Raw genomic sequence first — 18,770 nt, 5'->3', positions numbered from 1 at the left:
AAGGCCTTTATGGCAGTGCAGGAGACCCTCCACCTGCCTCCAGCCTTCCGGCTCCCAGGACCTCCTGGGCCAGACTGCAGGCTGAAGCTCAGGCACAGCTCCCAGGCCATTTGCTAGGCTTGGGGTGGATAGGACTCTGAGCTAGGTGAGCTCTGGACGGAGACCTGAGCCAAACCTCCTCGGGACACCAGAAGCAGGTGCTAACGCCCAGCCCCAAAGGGTCTCTTTTAGTTTGGGGCCATGTTGACCACAGGGAGTAGGCCACAGTGCCCAGGGGAGAGCAGGAAGGGCCATCTGCAGCCCCGCCCTCATAGCCCCAAAAGGCAGGGGACCCGGGAACAGGAGTGGAGTCAGGAGCTTGGAGGTTGGGCCACCTGGGGCGGAGCCAACTCAGCACGGGAGAGACCAGCACATGAACCTGGGGCACCATGCTTTCTGGAAGGCCCAACCCACATGGCTGGGACAATACCAGCAGGAGTGTCCTGGGAATGGGCAAATGCCAACGCAGGCCCCTGCCCTACCAGCTGGCATCCATAGCATGGAGAAGCTTCCAGTTTCGGGGTTGTAAGAGTACAAAGGACAGGACTAGGAGAAAGGGCCAAGGTCATGGCCGGTCACTTCCCAGCTGCAGCCAGGTCAGACCCTCACCCAGAAACAGGCACTCTGTAACTAGAGCCCAGACCCCCGCTGCACCGTGCCCACCCCACCCAGCCCGCTCATCCACAAGCTGACGAGTCCTAGCAGGCCTCCTTTGCCAGTGACAAAAATAACTATTTTCAAAATTCACAGCAGGGCTTTCGCCTACACACACTGCGCCGACTGGAACCTGAAGGGGGATATGCAGAACGCAGTGTGCGGATGGAGGCTCGCTACACAGCCAGCAGCCTGTGCAGCCCCCACGCCCTCCTGCCCACCCTCCCCCCTCCACACACACACACACACACACACGCACGCACACGGGATGCCCAGAGCGGCCAGTGGAGGAAGGGCTCCGAGATCATCCCTGTAACACAAGGGGGCACTGAGGCCCAGAGAGGTCACACTGCACACTCCTACACTCTGCCTCCGCCTTCCCCCTCCCATACACTCACCCTTGTGCCCAGGACGCAAGCGTGCACACACACGTGTTCACCGACAGCACTGGTCCCTTGCGTCTGTGTTATGTCACTTTAATCAAGGCTCCTCCGGACCCTTACCTTGGCCAGGCCTCCACAGCCCTGTGAGGTAGGCAGAGCCACAGCCAGCACGCTCATTTGCAAGTGGGGAAATCAAAGCCCAATAGCAAAGGGCTGTGCCTGAGATCACAGGAGAGCCCAGGTGTCCTGACTGCGGGCTCAGGGGCTCTGACCCAGCTCTGCCCCCGCCCTGGATACTGCAGCAGCCAAGGACACAGCTGTTTCTCAGGGTTCTGGGGACAGGAAGAGGAGTTTCCAGCACAGCCCCCACGAGATCAGGTGACCCCAGGACTGGTCCGGGACCACGTGAAGATCCCAGAAGGTTGACCCCCGCCGCTGATCCTGCACCTCCACTCTCAGCACTCAGAATACCGCTGTCGAGCAGCCAGATTGCCTTCTCTGGGGCTGCCGTCCAGGCCTGGAGTTGCCTCCACGTGGCTCCGCCCCCACGCAGGCCAGGGAGATCCGGGGCTCCGAGGAGGGCCTTAAGGGAGCTGCAAGGTGGAGACGCTGGCTAGGAATGCCTCTGCGGCCCCGGGTGCGTCTCCCAGTCACGCAGTCACAAGAGCTCATTTCCCAGACGAAGACACCAAGGCGGAAAGCTCACGCCGGTCACCTGAGATCACAGTGCCAGCCAGGCAGAGGCAGGACGGGGACCCAGGCTGCCCAGGCTGCTTTATTCCCACCCCACCCCCACGAGGTGCCCCACCCCGTGTCACCGAGGGGCTCTAGCCCTCCATTCCCTGCAGGGGGAGACTGACCCCAGGCCTCTCCCTGAGAAGCAGCAGGGCCAGGCTGCGGTGGGGAAGCACAGTTGCCCCCCGACACACACACCGAGATCCCGCTGGCCCCATCAGATCCGGTGGGACATCAGCCTGGTGTTGAGTTTACGGAAGAAGGATCGCAGCTTGCAAATCTTGCATTTTTTCTTACGGCGGCCCCGGGAGAAGCTTCGAGCCCTGCCTCCTTCCTCCTCCTCTTCCTCGTCCTCATCACTGGCCCAGGGCCCCCAAGCACCCCCGTTAAAATCAGGATGGGCCCGGGGATTCTCAGCCGGGTAGCGCACGGGGATGGCTGTGCGGTTATAGTCAGCCAGGCGGGCCAGCAGCGTGCGCACCACATCTGGCCGCTGGCCAGCCAGGTCCTCTCGCTCGTAAGGGTCGGCGCTGATGTTAAAGAGCCACACAGCCTGGCGGACGTTGGCCATCCGCTCCAGGTTCCACCAGCTGCCGGGGAAGGAGGCTAGCGTCTGCGGGGGGATCCAGTCGCCGTAGCCCGGGTCTCCGGTCAGCAGCTTCCACTCACCCACGCGGATGGCAGCCTGCACGGCTGTGTTCCAGATGCCAAAGCCGCCCTCCAGGGAGCCGTGTTGGGCGTGGTTGTAGAGAGGGTCAATGTTGTGCAGGATCTCCGTGCGGGGCGAGGCCCGGCCCTCGCTGATGGCCGGCCACACGTCGTAGCCATCCAGCCCGTCAGCTGCTGAGGCGCTGCCTCCCGCCAGACCCACCAGGGTGGGGTACCAGTCGGTGATGTGCACCAGGGCCCGGCTCGTCCGCCGCTTCCGCTTGAGCAGGGGGCTGTGGACGAAACCCAGGCCCCGCACACCACCTTCCCAGTACGTGCCCTTCCGTCCCCGGAGCGGCCAGTTGCTGCCCCCCGAAAAGGTCTGGCCACCGTTATCACTGGAGAAGATGATGACGCTGTTGTTGTAGAAGCCGTAGCGCTTGAGGGCCCAGGTGATGTTGCGCACCGCCTCGTCCATGCAGGTCACCATGGCCGCGTACTTCCGCCGGGCCACGTTGCCCATGGTGCGGTAACGGTACAGGTACTCACGAGGAGACTGCAAGGGGGTGTGGACCGCCTGGAAGGCCACGTAGAGGAAGAGGGGGCGCCGGGGGCTGTGGCTGGCCAGGATGTGGCTGGCGCGCTGGGCATAGAGCATGGTGGAATACTGGCCGCTGAGCCCCCAGGCCACACTCTCGCCCTCGTGCAGGTCGAAGCCGCACACCCCCGGGCCGTCACAGTTGTCATAGGTGTAGTAGTCTACATTGCCCGTCAGCGAGCCCAGAAAGGTGTCGAAGCCCCGGCGCGTGGGCAAGCACTCCTTCCGGTAGAAGCCCAGGTGCCACTTGCCCACCATGTGGGTGGAATAACCGGCCTCCTGCAGCTTCTGGGGCAGGGTCACCTGGTCCAGGGGCAGGCAGTTGGGCTGCCGTGGGCGGATGATGGAATGCTGCAGTCCTGTGTGGATCTGGTACCTGGCGTGTGGGGGGAGGGGAAGGCACAGGTGAACTACAGGCCACTGCCCCTGCCAGCCAACCCCCACCACGGCCCAGAGCAGGGCTCCAGTGCCAGCACCAGCAGCGTAAACAGCAACACGACCTCTCTGACTCCTCCGAGTCAATGCAAGTAGAGATTATTGGCATCTGAAGCTCCGAATGGTTAAGCTGCTCACCCAGGGCCACAGGGCTAGGAGGCTGAACCCTAGCTGATTACAACGTGGTGATAGCTAACACCACGCACTTGCCGTGTGCTCAGTGCTGGCTGAGCCTGAGTATCAACCATCTCGCTAAATGCTCACCACAAACTAGCAGGTGTATATCATTACTCCCACTTCCCAAGCAAGGACACGGAGGCTCAGCAGGTTAGACCTCTCACCCGCTGATTGCCACAACAAGTGCCTGTGTCCCAGGAGGTCTGGCTCCAGGCTTCCGCGTCCCTAAGCTCTAAGACCCAAACTTTCTCTGGGCCCTGCGGTAAGTCCTGTTCTCCCAAGCAAACTCCTACTCACTCTTCAAAGCACAACCCCAAAGTTATCCCCAAAGAAAGTCACTTCTGCCCCGGGATTCCTTCAGCATTTAGTATGGGCTGACCTTGTCCCACATGGCCACGATCTTAGAATCAGCCGCACATGCTCAGGGCCCAGTGAAATGGGACGGGACTGTTCCTGTACTCAGCCTGGGGTCCTAGCACCCAAATGATGTTTAAAGGACACTTGTTTACTTCTGGAATGAATGAATGAATGAATGAGGACACTCCAGGTTTTAGATCCAGAAGAGCCCAACTCACCTTGAAGTTTATTTACCGTGTCTCAAGAAGCTAAGGTCCAGGGGAGGGCAAGGACCTTGCCCAAGGTCACTCAGTGGTTAGGGACACAGCCGGGACTTGGAGCGCAATCCAGGCAGAGTCCAAGCAGGGCCTCTGTTCAGCCAGCTCAGCTGCCCTGCCTCTCCCCTCGCAGGGCGTCAGTCCGCTCACATGTGGAACGAGCTGGGGGGAATGGGTATCTCTAAGACTTGCCCACTTCCCAGGGTTTGTGCGACTGGCTCATGTGTGCCCACTGTGAGCGCATGGTCCCTTGCCCAGGCGACGCCCTGAGCAGCACTGCTGAGCAGGATGCTGAAGTCCCCATCCAGTCACTGGTATCCCGTCCTCCCCTTCTATGGCCAAGGCCTCCCGTAATCTGCTTCTGGGGGCCTTTATTCAACTCCCAAAAGTCTGAGAGTAGATACGAGCCCTGGGATTTCACAAGCAAGTCAGAATCCCACACCACCCTCTTCTCAGCCCCCTCTGCCACCCTGCACCCAGCTTAAGCCAAGACCTGAATACTGGATACCTCAACCCTGTCACTGGCCTCGGTTTCTCTGGTTTCCCTTGCTTAGCTGCTGCTTAGCTTTTTTTTTTTTTTTTTTTTTTTTTTTAAACAGGCAGAGTTAGTAAGAGAGAGAGAGGAGAAAGGTCTTCCTTTTCCGTTGGTTCAACCCCCAATGGCCGCTGCGGCCGGCGCACTGTGCCGATCCGAAGCCAGGAGCCAGGTACTTCCTCCTGGTCTCCCATGCAGGTGCAGGGGCCCAAGCACTTGGGCCATCCTCCACTGCACCCCGCAGGCCACAGCAGAGAGCTGGAATGGAAGAGGAGCAACCAGGACAGAATCCGGTGCCCCGACCAGAACTAGAATCTGGGGTGCCGGCGCCACAGGCGGAGGATTAGCCTATTGAGCCGCGGCGCCAGCGAACCCTTGCTTATCTTAAAGCTGTTGTTGTTGTCAGCTCTAACTAGCAACTACTGCTATTTTTAATACTATGTGCCACATACATTCGCTATCTCATTTAATCCTCTCTTTAAAAAGAACTACAGGGAAGACGGTTACTACTCCCATCCTACAGACCATGAAACTGAGGCTCCCAGAAGTGCAGCAAAGAGCACACAGCTAGCAAGCCGCGGGGGTGAGTTCTGAGCCCAGGTCTGCTCGCCCCGTGCTCATAATCTCCCAGTGGCCTCAGCCAAGCTCATGATTGCACTAGCACCCCAGGGCCTGCTAAGCCTCTCTTCATGGTGGTGGTGGTGGTGAGGGGTGCTGGGTGCACTGGCTTATAAAGTGAGCGGCCACGGCTGGCACTGTGGCATAGTGGGTAGGGCCGCTGCCTGCAGCGCCAGCATCCCATGTGGGCGCCAGTTTGAGTCCCGGCTGCTCCACTTCCAATCCAGCTCTCTGCTGTGGCTTGGGAAAGCAGTAGATGATGGCCCAAGTCCTTGGGCCCCTGCACCCATGTGGGACACCCAGAAGAAGCTCCTGGCTCCTGGCTTCAGACTGGTGCAGCTCCGGTCGTTGCGGCTATCTGCGGAGTGAACCAGTGATGGAAAACCTCTCTCTCTCTCTCTCTCTCTCTCTCTCTCTCACTGCCTCTCTCTCACTTCTCTCTCTATGCAACTCTGACTTTTAAATAGATAAATAAATCTTTAAAATAAATAAATAAATAAAGTGAGCAGCCAGCTCAAGGTCCCGTCTTCAGGAGAGGAACAGGACACACGCAGACTCTCTCCAGCTTCCCAAACACAGCTGGCAGTGGTGTTAATGGCCTGAGTACCAGCGCGCAGAGCCCGCTGCAAGGGGCAGAGGGCACATGGCGGCTGACCACACTCAGCTAACTGCACAGATCAGGGCTTGGAGCACTGCGTTGGCTGCTCATGCCGCCACCTAAGCCCAGAGTCATCTCCTGGGAGAGAAATACTGACTTGCGCACAACTCCTGCAACTGTAGATCCCTCCCCGTCCAAGGACTGGGTCTTCACCATCACTGCCACCCTTCATCTGGACACGAACCCACGCCACCCCTTCCTCATTCTCCTGCTCGCTCTGTCGGTGCCCAGATAAACACAGTGCCAGATCGAAGGCGGAAAGGGCACCACTTCATTGCCAGCTCCAGGGCCCTTGCCAAACGTCTGGCCTCTCAGCCCCTTCTCCTACAGACCCTGAAAGTGGGCACAGACACTGAGCTGGGCCCACCCAGGAAACACAGAGGGACTGTGGGTCCTGAGACCACACCAAGCGGCTATCGGGTGGGACTTGGGAGAAAGCGGGCCTTGGCCCCCATCCAAGGAGGATTAGCTCAGCCCTGCCAAAGGATTTGCTGCTAAGTGGCCCGAGGTTGCCTTCTGCGGCCCCACCTCCTGCTTCCCGGCTCCTTTCATCCTGCCGCCTTGCCCGCAGACAACTCCTCATGTCCCCTGGGGCTCCCAGCCAAGGGGGAGGGCTTTGCCACTGGGGAAGTGAAGTAACCGCCCAAGGCTCCAAGGGGCGTGACATCCTGCATGTGTCCTCGTCCACCTTTCGGGTCCTCGGCTTTTCTCCCAGTGCAGCCTGCAAAGTGTGGGGACCTGAAACTCCCCAGTGACACAGAGCTGCCAACTACCAACAGCTGGGCAGGTCTGGGCCATCCTCCCAGCTCCTTTCCAAGATGAAAACTGGGGCTTCCAGAAACGAAGTGACTGGCTCAGTGTCGCAGGGTGGGAAAAGCACTTGCAGCAGCAGCAGATTCAGTTAAAAGGCAGAGGCTGCCACGTTCTCTAACAAGGGGGTGTCAGGCTGTCTCCTCTGTTCTTAGACCTCCAAGATGATGGAGCCCACTGAATGTGGGGGTGGGGGCACAGAGGCCCAGAGAGGGCAAGGCACTCCGGGATGCCCAGGCAGCCCATCAGGGCCACGATCAGCGGAACCCCTCATTTCCCAGGTCCCAAGGTGTGTTTGGGTGGGTAGGGGACATCTGCGGACTGGGTTTCTTTGGGGCCGGGGCCACGCCTACCTGCCGGTGAGGAGCTGGCTCCGTGAAGGTGTGCAGATGGGTTGGATATAGTAATTCTCCAACTTGACACCCTCGGCTGCCAGCCGGTCCAGCGTCGGGGTCTCAATATCCGAGCCATGGTAGCCCACGTCGTGGTAGCCCTGGTCGTCGGTGAGGATGAAGATGATGTGTGGAGGCTGGGGTGGAGCGGCAGAGGGCGGCGCGCCGGCCTCCGCGGGAGCATCGGCCATGAGACTTGACCCGGCCCAGTCCCAGGACAGGTAGCCGAAGCTAAGCAGGCTGACCAGGGAGAGACCGGTGAGGGCGTGCATGGCCGAGGCTGCCGCGCGTGCCGGCGCGCACGGCTCCAGGGGCCTCAGCGCCTCGCGCGCCCAGGGCGCACGGCCCGCACGCAGGCCTGGCTGCGACCACCGCGATCCGCGGCCCCGGGGGGCGGCGCAGGGGCTGCTCCGGGGCCCGCGGTGGGGCGCCGGGGCCGGACCTGCGCGACCGCAGCGGGGCGCCCACCCTGCACCGCCCTCGCTCCCTCTGCCCCGGCTTAGCCAGGCCAGCCTGAGACGCGGCGCGGCGGCTCCCAAAAAGCGCTCTCCACCATCCTCGGACTCTCCTCTTCCTTTTTGCCCCGCGTTCCTCCCGCCTCCCAATTTCTCTCGCCTCTGCTTTTCTCTCTCTCCTCCCACCTCGACCCTGCAGCCCCCCGGCCCGGCCTCCCGCCCCGCCCGCAGTCCTCAGAGCCGTCGGGCTCCCAGCGAGGAGGTGGGCACGAGCCCAGAGCCGGAGGGAGGGAGGCACGGGTGGGGCTGGCCCGAGGGGGACACCGCGGGAGGGAATGCGAGAAAGTTGTAACATCTGCCCGGCCGAGCCCCAGGTGGGAAGGCGGGGCGCCGAGCCACGGCTCCGCCCCCGGGCGCGAATCCCGGGCCGGGCCGGCTCGGCCACCGCCCCAGCGCCCGCCCCTGGCCGGGCCGAGACTGGGGATCCGAGGGAGGGGAGCTGCCTGGAATCTGATGGAACAGTTCCGGGCCGGCCGGCCAGACATTCCTCAATCCTGGAGTCCCAACATCTCTGAGGGCCAGCCCCAGGACGGACGGACGCACCGTCTGGTCCAGCCGGGTCATTGTACAGATGAAGACACTGAGGTCCCTAGAAGAGGGGCAGCTCATTGCAGTCACAGAGAGAGCAGGGCTGGCGCCGCAGCTCCCGCGCTGCGAGCCAGCAATGGAGTACTTTGGCACAGCCTAGCGGAGCTGGAAGTTAGGAAGCTGGGTTCTGGGCTCGCCAGCTTTCCTTGCCGCAACCTCTCAGCCCCTCATCCTGCAGCTCCCAAGTAGAATCTTAGAAGGCCGACCCTGGAATCCAGAGGGCTCTGGCTGATTTGTCCACCTGGTCCCCACAGAGTCCAGCACAGTACCTGCTAGACTGGATGGGTGGATGATGGACGGGTGGACAGAAGGAAGGATGCGTGGGCCCCAGTTCACACATGCCAGCTGCCACCAGAAAAGGCAAGCGTGGGGGACTCTGGGGCCCCCAGTATTGTGAATGAGTAGAGCCAGGCTGCCAGAGGGAGGCTCAGAGGAACTCAGCTTCCGGTCCAGAGGCCCGTTGTCACGCGTGTGTCACACATGAATGAGGGCCAGCGTTTCCCGATCTTTCTGGAGAAGGCACACATCTAGATTATCAGGAGAAACATGAAGGGCTTCCAAAGGTTCATGGGAAATGGAACGAAAGCATGTTTATTTTGGTGCAAAGATCTTGACATCTACACATTGTTTTTCCGTAATAAACATTTCCTGTGAACTTTTTGAAGACGTGGTGTACTCTGATTGCTAAGTGTTAGAGCCACTTTAAAGCAAAACGTAAGCACCATCAGTCCAAATGAAAGCCATCCAAGGGCTATTAGGCTGTTGGGTGCCTGGTTACAGCCTCAGCGCTGTATCACTGGTTGCTTTTTTTTTTTTTTTTTTTTTTTTTTTTTTTTTGAAACTTTTCCTGGGCTACAGTTTTCAACGGGGCAACTGGGCTAACGCAAGGTGCTGAGGGTGTTTAACGCGCACGCTGCTGCTGCTGGCGGCCGGGAGGCAGCTGTGGAATGCCGCCTTGCCCAGTGTGCTGCGAACGAATCACTCTTTTTCCTGAAGGGTCAGTGTTTTTGCGAACTCTGGGAAACCAACACCGCCCAGGTACTTCTCGCACCCTTCCCCTGCCAAGGCGCTGTCGTGATTCCTAGCCTTTTGCTGAAAACCACTGTGTGTGGGGAAAAGAAACCAGACCTCCAAAATAGCAGCCCGTGTGATCTGCATTTCGAAACGAGGGCTGCGTGGGGCCAGCCACTCCTGTTTGCTCAAAGCCCCATATTTAGGGTGACCGGATTTATCAGAAGGGAAAACTGAGCCTGTTGTTCTGGGAGAAGAAGCGTTGAGGACAGACGGGGCAAATATAGCCTCCTGGGGGAAAGGATGCTAAAACAGTGCTTCCGGAGGCTTCGGCCCAGGCCGGGGGGGGGGGGGGGGGGTCAACATGGGACAAGTCCCAGGAGGTCAGATGGACTTGGGCTTTGCAAAGGCCTTGTTGGCCATCTTGGTCGGGAGGGGACCGGTCAGAGCTGCCGTCGCCTTGCTCCGTGTGTACAGAGAACTAGGGCAATGGGAATGGGCGGGCACTCAGCCTGGAGGGAAAACGGTGCGGGGAGACAAGAACTCCAGCTACGGGGACACGGCGGGCAGCACTGCAGAGTTCAAGGCCACTTGAGTTCACGTCCTGCCACTTCTGTGGGTCTGGCCTTGTCCAGGCTACATGACCTCCCCTGGCCTCAATTTCTTCTTCTATAAAAATGGTTAGTAAAATCAGTGGCAATACCAGGCTCCGTCGAGTGCCCAGGACACAGCAGGCACTCAGCAGATGGGGATTTTGGTCATGATGATTGTTCTCTGTGCTGTTTGGTCTCAGGGGTGCTTTTTGTTTTTTAAACCCACTTATTTGTAGAGCAACTTGAGGGTCTCAGCTACTGTGGGGTGACAGTGTCCCCCAGAGTTCTTGTGCTGCAGGCCCAATGGCCAAGGCAGCAGCACCGGGAGGCTGCTCTCTGCATTACTGCGGGGAAGGACTGAGTCCTGTGGGTGAGAGGCACTGGGAGACAGATTCCAGGCCCGTGTCATGGGTGACTTAATAAAAGGATGGCAGTGATGGGTGAGTCACCACGAGGAGGGCAGGGGGCAGCATCCAGTTCCCCAGTACTCACATATCATTTAAGAGTCTCAGTAATCGCCAAAACCCAAGGTGGCCTCAGAGTTCACCATTGCCCTTTAGAAGTTCCAGGGAAATAAACACTGACCCTGGGGCCTCGCTTTGCCACCTGGTACGTGGCTGGGCCAGGCTACAGCCCCTTAACCAGGAATGTCCATAGGCCTAGGGAAGCCAGCAAGGAACTGAGCGCAAAGCATAATGCGAGTCCAGGGCACAGCTTTCACAGTCCATGGGCTCATTCCCTGCCCCTTGTGCTGCTGCCTTGCTCCCTGGTAACAGGTCTATCAGCCCTACCCAGCTAGGACTCGCCAAACTCCGAGCTGGAGAAGTAAGCTCCATGGCTGGCCCTGTGGTGCAGTGGGTTAAGCCACAGCCTGCAATGCCAGCATCCCAGAGCAGAACACCCATTTGAGTCCCAGCTGCTCCACTTCCAATCCAGCTCCCTGTTAATGCACTTGGGAGGCAGCACATGATGGCTCAAGTACTTGGGCCCCTGCCACCCATGCAGGAGACAAGGACAGAGTTCTGGGCTCCTGGCTTTGGCCTGTCCCAGCCCAAACTTTTGTGAGCATTTGGGGAGTAAACCAGAAGATGGGGCCGGCGCCATGGCTCAACAGGCTAATCCTCCGCCTAGCGGCGCCGGCACACCGGGTTCTAGTCCCGGTCAGGGCGCCGGATTCTGTCCCGGTTGCTCCTCTTCCAGGCCAGCTCTCTGCTGTGGCCCAGGAGGGCAGTGGAGGATGGCCCAAGTGCTTCGGCCCTGCACCCCATGGGAGACCAGGAGAAGCACCTGGCTCCTGCCTTCGGATCAGCGAGATGCGCCGGCCGCAGCGTGCCGGCCACAGCGGCCATTGGAGGGTGAACCAACGGCAAAGGAAGACCTTTCTCTCTGTCTCTCTCTCTCACTGTCCACTCTGCCTGTCCAAAAAAAAAAAAACAAAAAAACAAAAACAGAAGATGGAAGATCTCTTCTCTCTGTCTCTCCCTTTCTCTCTGTCACTCTGACTTTTAAATAAATAAAATAAATCTTCAAAAAAATAAAAAAGAAGGTGCCAGAAAACATTCTCTCTCCAACCAGGCTAAGCTAGCATCTTCCATTTCTCTCTTAGGACCTGCCATTTCCAAGACGACTGACATCAGGAATGTCTACTCCATATGGGAAAGTCCTGTCCCCCCATTCACACAGGTGTGTCCTTAGCACGTAACCTTCAAAGGACAGGCATACTGAAACACTATCAGAATGAGCCAGCATTGTAGCACAGTGGGTTAAGCTACCACCTGCAACACTGGCATCCTATATGGGTGCAGGTTCGAGTTCTGACTGTTCCACTTCTGATCCAACTCCCTGCTAATATGCCTGGGAAAGCAGAAGATTATGGCCCAGTTCTTGGGCCCCTGCACCCATGTGGGAGACCCAGATGGGACTCCTGGCTCCTGGCTTTGGCCTGGCCCTGCCCTGGCCATTGCAGCTATTCAGGGGAGTGAACCAGTAGATGGAAGAATCTCTCTCTCTCTCTCTCTCTCTCTCTCTCTTTCACTGTCGCTCCCTCCCTCTGTAACTCTGCCTTCCACCTAAATAAATAAAATTTTTAAAAGATTTAAATTTAAAAAAAGATTTAAGAAAAAGGAAACTACCAGAAACCTAATACCTGCCCCCAAAATGCAGATCAGAAGTGGCAGATCAAGGGTGTTGTTTTGCTACTTCCTAACTTTCAGGGATTTCCATTGATGGAATCAGACTTCAGAAAGTGCTGAGCTGCCCAGGCAGGGTCTCTGCACAGAGGGCATGAAGTGCCCAGTCTCCAGGTGGTAACTGGAGATTTCTGAACTCAGCTGGGAACACAACTTCTAGAAGCAAGACCGTCAAAGGACTTTGAAAATACTGTCCAACTTGAAAATCTTAGGATTCTAATTATTGTGTTTTTTCAGGATATGGAGATGGCAAGGTGACCACATGAGTGAGTGTGGTTTGTGGTTGTCTTTCACTGCTCTGTGTGTGTGTGTGTGTATGCACGTACATGTGGGGGGGGGGTGTAAATGTATGTTTGGTCATCTTTCTTTTTAAAAGGACTTATTTACTTGAAAGGCAGAGGTGAGGCCAGCGCCGTGGCTTAACAGGCTAATCCTCCATCTTGCAGCGCCAGCACATGGGGTTCTAGTCCCGGTTGGGGCGCCAGATTCTATCCCGGTTGCCCCTCTTCGAGGCCAGCTCTCTGCTATGGCCCGGGAAGGCAGTGGAGGATGGCCTAAGTCCTTGGGCCCTGCACCCGCATGGGAGACCAGGAGAAGCACCTGGCTCCTGGCTTCAGATCAGTGAGATGCGCCGGCCGCAGCAGCCATTGGAGGGTGAACCAATGGCAAAAAGGAAGACCTTTCTCTCTGTCTCTCTCTCTCTCTCACTATCCACTCTGCCTGTCAAAAAAAGAAAGAAAGAAAGAAAGAAAGAAAGAAAGAAAGAAAGAAAGAAAGAAAGAAAGAAAGAAAGAAAGAAAGAAAGAAAAGAAAGAAAGGCAGGCAGAGGTGAAAGACAGGGAGTGAGATCTTCCAGTTGCAGTTTCACTCCCCAAATGCCCACAACAGCCAGGACTGGGCCAGGCTGAAGCCAGGAGCCAGGTCTGCCTCCCAGGGTGTGCATTAGCAGGAAGCTGAAATTGGAAGTGGAATAGCCAGGACTCGAACCAGAGTTTCCATATGGGATATGGACATCCCAAGTGACAGCTAACTTGCTGCACCACAACACCAACCCCCCGTGTTTGGCTAGCTGTGAAGCAAAAATCATCTCAGTACAGGGTGGGCATTTGGCCCATGGGCTAAGACACTGTCTCGGGAGGCCTATGTCCAATACTGCAGTGCCTGGCTTTGAGCCCCGGCTCTGCTTCTCATCCCAGCTTCCTGCTGATGGGCACCCTGGGAGGCAACAGGCAAATGGCTCAAGTACTTGAGTTGCTGCCACCCATGTGGGAAATGGATGGACTTTGGGGCTCAGGGTGTCAATCTGGCCCAGCCCCAACTATTTTGAGGTTTGGGGGAATGAATCAGTGAGTGGGAGATTTCTGTCTCAGTCTCTCCGCCTTTCAAGTAAATACAAATAAATAAAATAAAGTCATCTTGGTACAGATATTCTCGTCTTCCGTCTCAGCGTCCCTGGCAAAGAGCTTGTGCAGAGACAAAGCATGCTGTCCTCCTCTGTAGAGGTTGTTAGTCTGGGCTGGACCACATCAGATTCTCCAAGGGTCACATCAGACCTCCGAACAGTCACACAGGGCACAGAGCTCGACCCCTTGACAGCCCGAGAGCTCTCCAGCCTTTGTCACTGATCTCACCGCACATACAATCTGGCAAGACCGCTCCACGACCCACCCCAAGGATATTAGAAGCTGCTCAGAGGGAAGCTATAAGAAGGTAGCTGGGGGCAATTGCTTTAAAGTTTCACATTAGGGAGAAACAAACAAATAAATATAAAAACCAGATTGATGAGCTAATAAAACCGCAGGTGTGGGGACATCTGGTACATGTTTGGGACATTTGGTCCACAGCCACCAGAACCCAACCCCCCCCCTTCCAGGGCATCACCCAGTCACAGCCCAGCACAGAAGGCAAGAGAGATCGCCCTCCAGAGTGTAAACCCTGGTCAGGATCCTCTTTTCAAAGAGGCAGGGAAAGACGTCGTCTGAGTTTTCGGGTCCCTGTCCAGGTTCCCAGGAGGAGCTCACGGGGCAGGACATGCCTCGGGCAGACGCAGGCTGAGGGAGGCGGTCGCGTCCAGCAGTGGGTTCCGTGGTGAAGAAGGCGCTGTGCCGGCCCCGCTGTGCTGCTGGAGTGGTGCGGTGGCGAGTGTGCGGCGCTCCCGGCAGCCCCTGCCGCCCACCTGCCTGCTGCTCCAGCCCACGGGGGCAGGCATGATGCTCCCCGCACTGCAAGCTCCCCAGGTGCGTGCAACTAGCGGCAGTGTGTGGCTCTGTCTGGGGAAGCGGAGAATCCCACAGAACCCCACTGCTGGTGCCCTCATTGACAGCCAGGCTGTACCCTCCTAATGAGAGCTGCTACTATACGAAAAAGAGCCATAGAAAATTGCACGGGGGTCCCTTGGTCACCTCAGTTAGTGACCCACGGTTCTTACTGTCACTCCCACACTCTTGACTGCTGTACCATTAATTACAGTTGATTAATGACTACTGGAAAGCCATAGGAGCTGCACCGCAGAGCACACTGCAGGGGGCCCAGCCGCCTCCAGGCAGAGTGACACCTGCCCAGCTGAGTTTCTCCCCACAGGAGGCAGCCCCGGGGGCCGCCCGAGGCCCCTGGATATCACCTGGGTTCTCACTGGATATTACTTGGGGAAAATGGCTCTGAGAGGAAAGGGGTTTTCCTCCTTGAAACTGGGTCCCCCCTCCACCGTTTCTGGGGGAGGCACACATACCCTGCTCTGACCCTGGCTTCCGGCCCTCCGGGTGGTCTGAGTGCCCCTTGTCTTAGTGATCAGGGTCCCCCTATCAGGCATCTGGGCCAATAGTGGCAAGAGCCCGGGCACCCCTAGCCCCTGCCGTTAACCCTTCGTGGGGCCCAGCCCTGTGCATTTCAATGGCTCCTTTCTCTGGCGCTCAATGAAACATTCTTCCAAGTGGATTATTGAAAGCAGAGCTCTGGGTCCACAATGGGCGCTCTGTGTCCACAGCCGCTGCCCAATCTGTTTGCCCAGCCCGGCTGCGGCCTCACCTCTCGGCACACTCCCCACCCTCTACCCGTCCGACCCCAGCCCCACCCGGAGGCTGGCTCAAAGGGAGGCCGTATGAAAGGACTTGTTCTCCGCCTGCTCAGAAGATCCCGCCACAGCCTCGGCCAGCCTGGGTGGGGGGAGTCGCCTAACAGGACCAGGCCTGCCTCTGGCCCATCCCACTGGGAACTTGCCCACTTTGATGTCTGAGGCTTCTGTCCTCACTGGTCAGCTAAGTGTCTCTCCTACACACACACACACACACACACAACCCTTCAAAGAAGCCAGCAGGGGTGTGCAGGGGGAAAATGAAGAGGGTCCCGACCCTCTAGACCCCAGCCCCCTCCCGGAGAGCATTCGCGTGTTCAGGTAAGGAAAAGGTGCCCCCTGTGCATTGAGAATCCGAGGACCCAATGCCTTGCGTTCCAGCCCTGTCTGCCATTCCCCCAGCTGTGTGACTAACTACCCAAGTTAACCTCTCTGTGCCCTGATGTTCTTATTTATAAGATGGGAATAATAATAGCACCTGCCGCAGCAAGTTGTTGTCAGGGTTACAACAGACAAGGCCTGTGAAACTGTGGTGCATAGTAAGCTCTCTGGAAAGGAAGGCTATTGTTATTGTTGTTACTATGTTTAGATTCTGTTGTCATTATCCTTAGATTCTATTCCGACAAATGTACAGCCGCAGGAGGAAAGATCTGCATCCCTCTCATCCCGTTATTCTCAGCCCCCTCCCAGGGCTTGCAGTGAGAAGCTGAGCACCGTGGCCGGGCCTTGGATGCAGCCTCGGCCTCCCTCCTTCGTGCGACAGCCCCTGGACGCAGGCAAGGGCAGTGAGTCCCACTGCTCCAACGCCCCCTGTCGTTATCCTCACCTACTGTTCTTGGGGAAACCGACGTATAGCAGAAACGGTAAGGAGGCCATGCCTGGGGGCGGAGACCCTGAATCCACATCAAACTGGCGTGTGGAAGCAGTAATGATGCAATAGCTTGCACTGACTGAACGTCTGCCACGTGCCAGGTACCATACTCTGCTCCCGTATCAATGATCTCACCTAAGTCTCAGCCCTGCAAAGTAGGTGAAATGCCCACCATCTGCATCTCACAGAGAAACCACACACACACAAAAAAAAAAACCAGACAGGGTAAGTAATTTATCCAAGGTCACACAGCTAGGGGATTCTCGACCCTAATGCCCACCACGTTACACATCCTGCTGTTCACATTCTTGTCACCCAGTCCGTCGTGGGGTGCAGCCTCCCTTATAGTCTCCCCTCTTCACCTGAGTGCTTAGATGCCCTTGGGTGCCCTGGTCGGGGGTGGGGGTCTGAGCAGATCCAGGAACGACAACCTGGGTATTCACTCTGGGAGGCTCCCCCGCCATGTCCACCTCCTGGGTGGAGCTGCCTCCAGCCCTCCCCCTCCCCTGGGACAGAGTAGGAATGGGCCACCTTGGAAGCCGCTCTCGGGCCTGTTCTCTCTCTGAGGCCCCTACTGCCCACTCTAGCTTCCGGATGCCTTCTCAGACCCAGGTGTCACCTGTCGGCCCTGCCTCACTGTCTCCCAGGGCAGCAGTCTTGCAGGGCTTTTCTGCTCGGGGACAGCCTCACCAGCCCCCGCCGCCTCCTGGCCTTGGCGAGAGAGAGCTGGAAGCCAGGGATGCTCACTAATGACAGGGATGAGGCTTGCCTCTGTTCCCATGGCAACTGCTATGCGCCTCTCAATCACTTTTGAGGCTCCTGCTGGTGTGAAAGTTATTTTGCATAGGACTGCTTACCCCTTATCCAAGAACTCTGCTCTGGGTCCTTAGAACCTTCCAGAGCTCTTAAAAGTTGGTTCCCCCCACCCCCCACCTTGTTGAAGTCCTTTCATCTTGAAAGCCCTGCCCCAATCCCAGCTCTTCTAAGAGACCTCTCCAGACCCCTCCCTCTCCCCTCCCCGGTCCCCTGGGGCAGGTTTATGATACTGTTAGATCACAGTCTGCCTGTTTCCCAGCTATTTATGTCTCTCCTTCTGAGCCCCTGGTGAGCGATCAGCCCATAGTAGGTGCTAAACAAACATTTGTTTGAATTTATTTGAATTTCCCTTTCAGGGTTTTTAAAAATTACTATTATTAACCGTACAGACCGTTCCTAATAATCCCTTACGCTTGTAAAATTATTTACAGTTTATATATAGCTGCGTGCTTGAGGGCGCTGCCCGAAGCCCCAGCTCCACCCTGCCTGGCTGTGTGACAGCTACCAGCCCTCTAGCCTCGCCCTGCCTGCTTCTCATCAGCAAGACGGATTGATTTAAAGATTAAAATAAAGGTGGAAAGGTTTGACTCAGCACAGGCCAGGCGCCCAGGGGTGCCTCAGTACACGCTAGCTGTTCTCACGGGTCATGGTCTCCTCTGCACCTTCCAGAGTCTCTGCGGAAGTTCTTCCACCCTCTGTGGGTGCTGTCACCATCATCAGTGGGCGGTGGAAGGCTGAGACCCACAGAGACTTCAGCTGAACGCTAGCGTGGGTACCTGTGGTCGGCCTTGCGGCCACTTCCCCTTCCCTGCTGACACAACCCCGATGTTCCTGGGAAAACTGCTCTTCCGCACTGGTGGGTCAGCTCCAGGAGGAAGCGAGGGCAATCGGAGCATCAGATGGCCCTGGCTACAGGAAACAGGCAAGTGACTCGAGTCTGTCTGATAAAACTCCGTCTGGAAATTTTCGTTTGGATGTTTGAGAATCAGACCATCCCTCGTCTGCTGGACTTGGAGTAAGAAGACCAAAGCGTGGACCCACCTGGGGCTAAGAGCGAGGACAGCACAGCGCAGAGTAGAGATGCACAGATCCCTAATGATACCCTCCGAGCACACGGATGCTGCCCAGTAAGTCCCTGGACTTGAGTCGCGTGAACCAATCATCCCTTCCCTCTTGTTCTATTTGTGTTGGTGTCTGTCCCTTGCAACGGAACAGGTGCCAACTACCAGATGCAAACCATCTTCCCCAGGGGTCAAGGAGCTCGTCACTCCACACATTCACTCCACAAACACCTGTGGAGCAAGCTGTGTGGGCTGAGACCACAGGAGTGGACGATGCACTGCCTGGCCCTCTTGGAGTTGCAAGTTCTATGTCATTGCGTTTGACCCAGGAAGACACTGAGGCCCAAAGAGTAGCCTGTCCCAGAGTATGTGTCCTTCAAATGACCGGGGTGGGGGGGCCTGAAGGAGGCTGGGCAAGAGCTGAATTGGGCAGATGGATCTGGGCCCTCAGTGGCAGGGAGGACTGAATCAGGGCTTAGTGAGTTTTTCTTTTCTTTTTTTTTTTTTGACAGGCAGAGTGGATAGTGAGAGAGAAAGACAGTGAGAAAGGTCTTCCTTTTTGCCATTGGTTCACCCTCCAATGGCCGCTGCGGCCAGCGCATTGTGCTGATCTGAAGCCAGGAGCCAGGTGCTTCTCCTGGTCTCCCATGCGGGTGCAGGGCCCAAGCACTTGGGCCATCCTCCACTGCACTCCTGGGCCACAGCAGAGAGCTGGCCTGGAAGAGGGGCAACTGGGATAGAATCCGGTGCCCCAACCGGG

At 57.3% G+C, this 18,770-nt stretch overlaps 1 protein-coding gene across 1 annotated transcript; it reads right to left on the bottom strand.

Moving 5' to 3' along the window:
* Window positions 1-941: 941 nt before the first annotated feature.
* Window positions 942-7,569, bottom strand: ARSI (arylsulfatase family member I). Its single transcript, XM_062189713.1, has 2 exons — window positions 7,258-7,569; window positions 942-3,433 (listed from the first exon to the last, which is right to left on the bottom strand). Exons 1-2 carry the CDS (start codon window positions 7,566-7,568, stop codon window positions 2,029-2,031), a joined length of 1,716 nt encoding a protein of 571 aa, XP_062045697.1. The 5' UTR covers window position 7,569; the 3' UTR covers window positions 942-2,028.
* Between the last annotated feature and the right edge of the window lie 11,201 nt (window positions 7,570-18,770).

The sequence above is a fragment of the Lepus europaeus genome, chromosome 4, assembly GCF_033115175.1.
Source record: "Lepus europaeus isolate LE1 chromosome 4, mLepTim1.pri, whole genome shotgun sequence".
NCBI lineage: Eukaryota > Metazoa > Chordata > Mammalia > Lagomorpha > Leporidae > Lepus > Lepus europaeus.
This window is presented reverse-complemented; position numbering and strand designations above follow the sequence as displayed.

What these genes read in the sequence shown, in the direction of transcription:
- ARSI (XM_062189713.1), bottom strand. Translation starts at nt 7,568, where the DNA reads ATGCACGCCCTCACCGGTCTCTCCCTGGTCAGCCTGCTTAGCTTCGGC. An exon ending in AGCCAGCTCCTCACCGGCAG is followed by an intron (nt 3,434 to 7,257) that starts GTAGGCGTGGCC and finishes CCCACACGCCAG; the next exon opens with GTACCAGATCCACACAGGAC.